At 45.2% G+C, this 9,569-nt stretch overlaps 1 protein-coding gene across 1 annotated transcript; it reads left to right on the plus strand.

Moving 5' to 3' along the window:
* Positions 1-1,848: 1,848 nt before the first annotated feature.
* Positions 1,849-6,628, plus strand: HSBP1 (heat shock factor binding protein 1). Its single transcript, XM_069497951.1, has 4 exons — positions 1,849-1,987; positions 2,554-2,620; positions 3,195-3,315; positions 5,041-6,628. The coding sequence occupies exons 1-3, from the start codon at positions 1,943-1,945 to the stop codon at positions 3,311-3,313; spliced, it is 231 nt and encodes a 76-aa protein (XP_069354052.1). The 5' UTR covers positions 1,849-1,942; the 3' UTR covers positions 3,314-3,315; positions 5,041-6,628.
* The last annotated feature ends 2,941 nt before the right edge of the window (positions 6,629-9,569 follow it).

Consider the following 9,569-nt stretch of genomic DNA (forward strand, 5'->3'; position numbering starts at 1 on the left):
TGAGGTCATACTGAATTAGGGTGGACTCTGGTGTCCTTATAAGAAGAGAAGAGGGTCAGAAGAGAGAGAGAGATCATGTGAAGACGGAAGCAGAGATCGGATTGATGCCTCTACAAGCTAAGGAATGCCAAGGCCTGCGGTCATCACCAAAGGCTAGGAGAGACATGGGACAGGTACTTCCACAGAAGGAACCAAGCCTGCCAACACCGTGATTTCAGATTTTTGGCCTCTAGAACTGGGACAGAATACATTTCTGATATTTTAAGTCACTCGGTTTGGGGTACTTTGTTGCAGCCACTCTAGGAAACTAATGCCCCAACCTTCAATCTCGACATACACATGGGAACAGTCTGGAGAAATGGCCGTAGCAAAAATAAATTCATGCTTGAAGAACGAGTGCACAGAATTCTAGGCAATGCTCACAGATTCCTCTAAGTGGTTCTCAGCAGGGAGTGATTCTGCACCGTGACCCCCAGGAGACCTTTGGCAAGGTCTGAAAGATATTTTTGGTTGTCATTACTGGGGTAAAGACAGGGAGGGGGATGCTCCCGGCATCTAGTGGGCGAAGGTCACAGATGCTGCTCAACATCCCACAATAAATAGGACACCCCCTCCTCAACTCCCTCAACAATTACTCAAATGCCAAGAGTGCTGCTGTTGACAAACCCTGCCCCAAGCTCAGAAAATTCAGGGAGTTTCAGAATGATAAAAAAAGATACAGAGTCAGGAAGTCTGCATCTCTTAGTTCCTTTATTTGATGACCTTGTTCCAGTTTCCTAGCCGCTCTGTGTCTATTTTCTCAAAATGTAAACTGGTGATAATTATGTCCAGGGGTCCTCTGAGAATTAAGTGAAAACACTGAGATACGTTTATTTCCAGTAGTCTGGTAAAGCACTAACCAAATACCAGCTATCAACAGACAATCGTAAAAAGTTTTGCAGCCTTGGCACAGGAAGGAAGATCTCTCTGTGCGGAGGGTTTGGGGGTGAGGGCAGAGGTGTGCGTGAAGGGAGTTGAGTCTTGTGACTCCAAGGCCAACCTCATGCCAGGTTTAGCACCGTCGCTTGTGGGTTCCCCTACAGCCTCCCTCCAGCTAAACTCAAACTGGAGCTGACCTCCACACAGCACGGTCCTTAAGCGAGACAAGAATGTGAAAGGTGCTGGAACTTGCCAGGCCTTGAGTCAGGAACTCTCCTGGCTCCTGGCCATGAGACCCAAGCGCAGACCACCTGTGCAGCTGGGGCTTGAGGTCCCAACTCAGCAGTGCCCACCTCCTTCAACACCCAAATCCACTGTCTAACCCTCTGACTCTGCTCCCACCTTTGCCAAGCTGGAAACCGCCCCGCGCCACACCAGGCAGCGTCACGTTGAGTGGAAGCACCACTGAAGACAGCGTCCTGAGTCCCCTTGTAGGAAACTGACAGGCAACGAGTCAGGACACTGGTCACCCCGTGCGTGTGGGGGTGACAGGGACGGGCAAGGGGGGGCTGGTCGTGTTTCTTGACCTGGGGGTGATCGCAAGGGTATGCTGGGTGTGCTTGGAGGGCAGAAGCCCAATACATTCGTCCCGAGGGGCCAAAGAAAACCAGAGCCGCCCTCCAACCCACTGCGGCCTGCGCAGGAGGCCGCTCCCGGCCTCTGTTGCCCCACTTCCGGTTTGTGTCTCCTTTCTCCCCCGCAGGTGCGGGCGGGGCGGGGCGGGACAGAAGGGGCGGGGCGACGGGAAGCGGGCGGGAAGAGCGGGGCCGGGTCGCACGCCGGAACGGAAGCACGAGACCTCGAGGTTCTTCCGGTGCGTGACGTGACTACAACCCCCACAATGCCTCGCGGTCCCGCGAGTGGCCTGTCTCGTCGCGAGAAAAGGTAGCGGGGACGTCTGCGCCGACAAACGGAAGTGTAGGTGACGGTCCGAGGCATCACCGCCAAGCTGGGAACCGGGGAGATGGCCGAGACTGACCCCAAGACCATGCAGGATCTCACCTCGGTGGTAAGGGACGGCTGCACGGGCCCGAGGCCGCGACATCCTCGGACGACCGTGCGCGGCGTCTCTGGAGGGCCCGGTTCTGGAGCCTTCGTCCCCTGAGGCTCCCGGCCACCTGAACCCCCTGGCCGGTCGGTGCGGGCCCCTCTCCCCGCAAGCCCGACCACCCTTCCCACCTGCCCGTAAACGCCCCCTGGCGACCCCCAGGCCCCGCCAGCTTCCCATCCCCACACCTTCAGCCCTCCACGCACCCCACCCTTCAGCTCCTCACTCAGACCCAGGTGCCCCCAAGCCGGCAGAGACAACCTACAGACCGCGAGTTTTGAATCGCAGCGACCCCAAAATGGAAGGGGCCTCCCTGGCCCATCAGTCTAATTTAGTAGACGGGAAAACTGAAACCCGGAAAAATGAAATTCCTTGCTGAGACTGCGCAGCTGCTAAGAGGCTGAAATGGGGCTGGAACCCAGGATCCTAGTCTCCTCTCGCCGGGATCAGGGCCCCTCCCGTCCTGATCCCAGGAAAGTGTCTCAAGATAGGTGTGGATTTTGTTTATTTGTTTTGGTTTTTCTTAGGTGCAGACACTCCTGCAGCAGATGCAAGATAAATTTCAGACCATGTCTGACCAGATCATCGGAAGAAATATCCTTTTTATTTGAAATTGGCTTTTGATGGGCCTTTGGACCCTTTTTGCCAGGTAGTGGTTGGGATAAATGGGTGGTTTGCCGGCCAACTTCAGCCAGGCACTCAATGAGCTTGGACGTGCCCTGTTCCTGAGAAGTACTGTGTTCAGGGCTAGGGATACAGCTAAGCTAGACAGATACCCGGTTCAGAGAACTTAAAGAATATCTAGTATGGTTCACTGTTGCCTGTGAACTGAGTACTTTGTGTGTGTCTTATTGTAAGGTTCGCCATGACCTTATGAATATGTTATAGTGTCACCACCCTTGTACAGCAAAAGAAGAAACTGAGGTTTAGAAAAGTGAAAGACCTTACCGGGTCCCATCCCTAGTAGGGGTCAGGGCTGGAATTGATCCCAGACAGCCTTGCCCCAGACTTCTGTACTCTTACCCGCCAGACTAGAACAATGTCCAAAGGAAATTTGAAGACCCATTTCCTCCAGACAGCTGTGTTGGAGGCCGTAGTCAACAGGGGCCTGAAGGAAAAGGATAAGAAATCAGGAGACGGTGGTGTGCGTGGTCTTTAACTTCACCACTTGATGACATGAGTAGTCGCATTGATGATCTGGAGAGAAACATCGCCGACCTCATGACACAGGCGGGAGTGGAGGAACTGGAAGGCGAAAACAAGATACCTGCCACACAGAAGAGTTGAAGGTGAGGGAGGGACGATTATATTTTTAAAAAGAAAGAGAGAACCTGTGTAATTCTGATGCAGTCGCACTTTGTCTAGATCATTGCCGGCCGTGATCCCAGCAAGCGTCCCTTTTATTGTTCCCCCTGTAGACTCCATGTTTTGAAATTTTTTGTGCCAAACTAATTTTTCACATAGAATTTATTTTTCCAGTATTTGTTAATTAGACCTCTGTCACTGTTAGTTAAGACCATTGGCTAACATTCAGTAACCGCTGAGTTTATGTCATTCCAACCAACAACAAATGTGTTTTCTTAGCCTGAAAAGCCTATCACTGGAAGATTTTTCACTGGGGTTTGGTTTTTTTGGTTTTGGGGGTGTTTTTTTGTTTGTTTGTTTGTTTGTTTTTTTAGAAATAGATAACTCAAGCCACCCACATTACTACCTTCTTAAATGCCTTAAATTCTAGGGACTCTTTCTCAAACTTGTGACATAGATAAACTATATTGTGACCACATTAAGCTTTTACTCTGGAGTTGATTTAAATGTCTACTGAATAGTTTCAGGTATCAGAGGAAATAATAAGTAATTTTTAATAATAATTGAAAATACCTGAATAGCAAGTTAGATGCACAGTAATCACTCAATACAGTTTCTTACAAGCTGTTTCCTATAGTGTACATGTGTACACATTTTGTGATACCTTGTTATAACCCAGAAGTAATTTTTAAACTCATATTTCTTGCATCCCATTTGTAGCATTCTAATTAGCTATATTTTTATTTATTTTTGTTTTGGGGTTTTGTTTTGTTTTGTTTTGTTTTGTTTTGACAAAGTCTCACTCTGTTGCCCCAGCTAGAGTGCCATGGCGTCAGCCTAGCTCACAGCAACCTCAAACTCCTGGGCTCAAGCAATCCTCCTGCCTCAGCCTCCCGAGTAGCTGGGACTACAGGCATGCGCCACCATGCCCAGCTAATTTTTTCTATATATATTTTTAGTTGTCCAGCCAGTTTCTTTCTATTTTTTTTAGTAGAGATGGGGGGTCTCACTCTTGCTCAGGCTGGTCTCTGAACTCCCGGAGCTCAAACAATCCACCCGCCTCGGCCTCCCAGAGTGGTAGGATTACAGGCGTGAGCCACCGCATCTGGCCCTAATTAGCTATAAAAATAAAGTTTACTGAGAATTTTTTGATTACCAGAGCACCAAACAGAATATATAGTAAAAGACAACCTAATTTCTTATTTTCTGGGCACATGAAAAGTTTTAAGTAACTGTGAAATAGAGGTTTGGGAGGTTAAAGTCTCTTAAATTTGCTGGTATCTTAACAATAGATTGGGTTGATTCCCTTTGTGAGTAAATCACGTCACCACTTTGTTGTGGGTTACGTGATCTTTATTCTTATCTAGAGATAATTTGGAAAATTTCTTACCAGCCTTAGAAGCCTCTCTGGGTCTCTTTTTATTATTATGTGACAGTCAAAAATCCTGTCAGTCAAGTGAGAACATCTTGTCAAGAGTTGCCCTGATTAAAGACCGTGAGAAAAGAATGCAAGTAGGAAACAGATTCAGACATTTTTATAATGAATATTTCTATTTAAATCAGAGTTTTTGCTAGAATATTGTGCAAAGAAAATAAGTTTAATTCAATAGAAGATGCCAAAAGGATTTTTAATCGATAGTTCTCTGTGTCATTTTTGTTTGTCCTCATATGATGAAAAAACATGTTGATGATTTTTGCTTCTTCAACAGGTTGCTAGTAACTTACAATGAAATCTGCAACACCATTTTTCCAAGCCAAGAGAAGACTGAATGGCTTTTTGCAGCTAACTACTATGTGTAGACAGGTTTTACATTATAATGTGCATTCTTATCACATACTATATAGTTAGTTTATAGAGTGATTTATCCCGCAGTTTCTCGGACATGGTATCTTCACATCTTGGACCTTGGTCAGTTGTGCTATTAATTATTAAACACTAAAACTGTGGTGGTTCCTGCATAAAAAAATTGTCAAATTTTTTAGTGTATTTTTGTGAAGTCATTTTTTTCCTACCATTCCTTTTGTAGTAGTTGCTGTTTGATAAAAGTTGCTGTGTAATTTTTTTATTAAACAGTAAATCCTTCGATTATAGTTAGACCTGGTGAAGTAAGACATTTGTAGACTTTAGGGTTCTTTGATTCTCAGCACAAAGTGACTGTTCAGCTAACACCATATAGTGTGTTGGCAATACTTTTCAAATGGCTAAAAACATTTAAGAATTGTTCATTCAGAAATACCTGTTACTGCTCTCTTGCCAAAACTCAGAATTGAACTTTTGACTTACGTCTAGTTCCTGAGATCAGATGCAAAAGTCAATGAAAAGTAACCACTGCCACTGTCCTGTGTTAGAACTTATTTAAAGTACAGAAAATAACAAAAGAGCCTGATGTAATGAGACGTTCATTAGAGTTTTGCATGAGATTTTAATACTTCAGTAGGACCCTGCATTATTCATCTACAGTGGTTATCATTAAAAATCTGGCAGGATTTTAAAACTCAGTTACTCCATCTTTGGGCAAGAAAGACAGAAAAGGAAAAGAGACCATGTTGAGCTCATGCCAGTTGCTTGGCTAGAAATGATAAATGACTTACATAGTAGGCTCAAGTTTTTAAGAAGTACTATTTTACTTAAACTATTTCTTACCTAAATTCTTGCAGAGTAACAGTTTTATTATGGATTATAGAAGGCAGGGATAATAACTCTTGCCACTCAGAAATGCAGTGTGCCAAGCCCAGAGGCCAGTATTGATCTGGAAGGCAGTCCATGTGATTGTCACCACAAAGTGGTTTTATACAACAAAAAGGTGAAAAATTGTAAAGGTTGAGGAATGGTTTGGTCCTTCCTAAAGGGAAACTCTTAATGAAAACAGTATGGGGTTTTTTTTGTTTTTTTTTTAAGTTTCCCATATCACCAGTCGTGATTGTTTGTATTGCAAATATATAATATTAAGAAATAATTTGTCCTATTTATAAATTATATGATGAACACAAAGGAATAGAATTCTTCTGTAATAAAATGAATTCAGCACTCTTATTACCCAGCTACAGAACCTCCTTTTATTGGTCTGGTCGGTTGTGCCCCTGAATGTCCCACTCAAACTGGCTGTGACCAGACGAGCTGAAACCTGAGGGCAGGTGTATTCCGAGCCTCGCAAATGGCAAGTGGAAGTGATGCGGCTGGTGCTGTTGTAGGAGAGTCAGGACTTGGGCAGGAGTTGGCCTCCATATGTAATAGATTTCAAAGGCAGGCTCCCTGACCAGAAATATTTGCTGTGAATAAAGGTGCCTGAAATCCTGCTACTGAAGCTTCGTGTCAAAAATTTGTTTGGTTTTCCAGGTTTTCACATTAAAATGCACATGCCACATTAGAGTATCAACTGAAACCTCTGGAAGGATTAGATACAAGTAGCCAAAGGCGGGAAAGCAGGGTGTGGGGGGAGGCTGTGTACTAGAAGGGACAGCTGAGGAACACTGCGCCTTGGGACAGACTGACTTTCCCCACAACACTGGTCCCTGGAGAAGCTCCAGGAAAGAAGGGTTTATGGTTACTCGGGTTTAGAAAAGTTGCCTCAATTCACGTTGCAAGTGAGCCTGTTAAAGGTTCTGAAAGTCTAGAGCAGGGAAAATCAGATGTAAGCTTCTCACCTGCACATTTCCAAGTTATTCGACCAAGGATCTTCTTTGTGCTGAACACCTAATTAGCATTTCACTGGACCAGGGGAAAATAGACCTTAGGAGATGAGTTAAACTAACCCAACAAACAGCTTTGGGTTCCATTTGTAAACATGTATTTGTCAAGTACACACTCAACCCCTTCCCCAGGCATACAATCAAAGCCTCAGCCTTACATAAAATAGGTTTTGTAGCCCTGGTGAGACCTTCACATTTGTGGGAAAAGATGGTTTTCCAACTCTGCACCTGTGTGGATGAGAGTACCCTGAGCACACAGATGACCAGACACTCCGCCGCCACCTCTGAGCCAGTCTGGCACTACCTGGGCTGGACAAACAGTTGCTTTCCCCTCCAGCCAGGGATGACGGACACCCTCCTTTCCCCGTAGCCTCTGCTCAAGGAAACCCACTTCTGGCAGCTTTTCCTCGGCCCGGAAACATACACCGTGCATGTGTATGGCCCTTCCCTAGTTCTGGGCATACTCTGTACAGGGAAATCTTTCTACCTCTAATTCTCCAACTAGTCTCTGTTCATTAATAGGCTAATGGGGATTCTATTGAGGGCCAATAGGCACAAATGAGCTCGGCGGCTCTTGCACCAGGGAATCCGCCTTCCCTGTAAGTGTGCAGCTCCCAAGCACAAGGGACTGTCCGCTTCCTCATTTGGCCCCTAGGTAATCCCGCTTTCCTGCAAGCCACAGGATTTTAAAGCATTTTAATCTTATTTTGTTATCAATCTTGTTTTTCTTTTGTTTCATTGCTAGTGAGGGAAATGAAAAATATTTTACCCCAAAAGATGGCATTTGGATACACTGGGCTGCCTGTAGAAGCTTCAGGGTCTCTCTGACCTTCAAGTAGTTTCTTTATCTTCCTGAGATCCAGACCCACCTAGGAGAAAAACTGTCCTTTTCTCCCCCTCTGTGTAAGGCCAGGAATGTGACCTCACCTGAACAGACTCTAGGAAGATGACGTCCCATCCCTCAGACCATTGAGATTCCAAAGAGAGCTGTTTACTGTTAGTCTCTCCCCGTCCACTCTCCTCCCCAGGGATCCTTCCTGCCCCTGAACACACTCTTCCCTCCGCCCAGAACCCATTTTACCAGAAAGGCAAATAAGCTTCTACACCTTGTTGGGGAGTCGAATCTTCATTCCGAGGGTCCCCATATGTACACTTTAAATAAATTTGTATGTTTTCTCTCCTATTAATCTGCCCCATGTCAGTGATTTTTCAGCAAACCTCGGGGGCAAGAGCCTCTGCTCCCTGCAAGAGTAAAGCACCACCACCGACATTTGACCTGTCAGGACAAATACGGTTCAGGTAACTAAAGGTTAATTTGCCTCTGTGAGTCCTTGGAGCACTGCTGCTATGGGAACACAGAGTCCTCCAAACAATCAACTTAAAAATTAACATTTTAAAATCCTGTTTGTAAGCTGAAGCCTTTTAAACAATATTACGTTCTTTTATTTTGTATTCTATAGCTTATCTATTTTAATTAGATTACAACGGAGGAATTTGCACAATGTGTTGTCATATCCAACGCTGAAAATTAACTAGCAACCGTTAACCATTACTCATTCACTAGCACCTATTGAAAGCTGCTCGAACTAAAATGAAATCTTAAGCCTCCAGGGGACTGAATGGACTCTCTTTTGGCCAGGGGGACCCAGGAAGTTTCTGGCCAAGGAGGAAGGTCAGACAGGCCTGGTCATGCCCCTGCTGGGAGCTACTCTTTGTAACGAGATACTAAATCATTAACAGACCTAAGACCATGCAAAACAAAGCTTAAACCACACCTGCAGACCATCTATTTACTTAACCAATTACTTGAGTTTCGGTAAATGTCCTGGTGGCTTGTCTCTGATTAATGGACATCCTTAACTTAAAACATTTCAAGGCTTTAGACAAAGCTGCATTTCTTTAACCAATTATAAATCAAAGAATCTTTAAACCCACCTATAATCCGTAACCACCCCCACCCCAGATGTCCTGCCTTTTCAAGCCAAACCAGTGTATGCCTTCCACGTATTCACTTACAATCCTACGTGTAATTCCTGTCTCCATGAATGTATAAAACCAAAACGTAACCTGTGCTCTGGCCCATCAGTCACACACTCTCTGCTCAGAATAAGCCTCTTTATTTTACAGAGTTGGGGTTTTTTTTTTCCCATTAACAAAGCATTTGTTATAAACCACTGTGCCATGCTAAGCATTTTGTTTGTACTATTTGGCTTAATCCTCATGACAACACTGAGTCAGGTTTTTATATAATCAGTCTCATTTTATTTTATAGAGACAGGTCTCATTCTGTCGCCCTGGCTGGAACTCTGAGCTTAGGCTCTGGAGTAGCTAGGATTACAAGTGCCAGCCACCACGCCCAGATAATTTTCGTATTTTTTGCAGAGATGGGGTCTCACTGTGTTGCCCAGGCTGGGTTCAAACTCCTGGCCTCAGCCTCCCAAAGTGCTAGGATTACTGGCGTGATCCACCACGCGGATGAGTCCCATTTTAAAGAGAAGGAACCCAGGCTGGGTGTCAGTTGCCTGACATCGCACAGCTGGTACATGAT

The sequence above is a fragment of the Eulemur rufifrons genome, chromosome 23 (genome assembly GCF_041146395.1).
Source record: "Eulemur rufifrons isolate Redbay chromosome 23, OSU_ERuf_1, whole genome shotgun sequence".
Taxonomy (NCBI): Eukaryota; Metazoa; Chordata; class Mammalia; order Primates; family Lemuridae; genus Eulemur; species Eulemur rufifrons.

Coding starts and splice junctions, on each gene's coding strand:
- HSBP1 (XM_069497951.1), top strand. CDS start 1,943: ATGGCCGAGACTGACCCCAAGACCATGCAGGATCTCACCTCGGTG. Junction 1,988..2,553: donor TGCAGGATCTCACCTCGGTG/GTAAGGGACGGC, acceptor GGTTTTTCTTAG/GTGCAGACACTCCTGCAGCA. Junction 2,621..3,194: donor TGACCAGATCATCGGAAGAA/ATATCCTTTTTA, acceptor TAACTTCACCAC/TTGATGACATGAGTAGTCGC.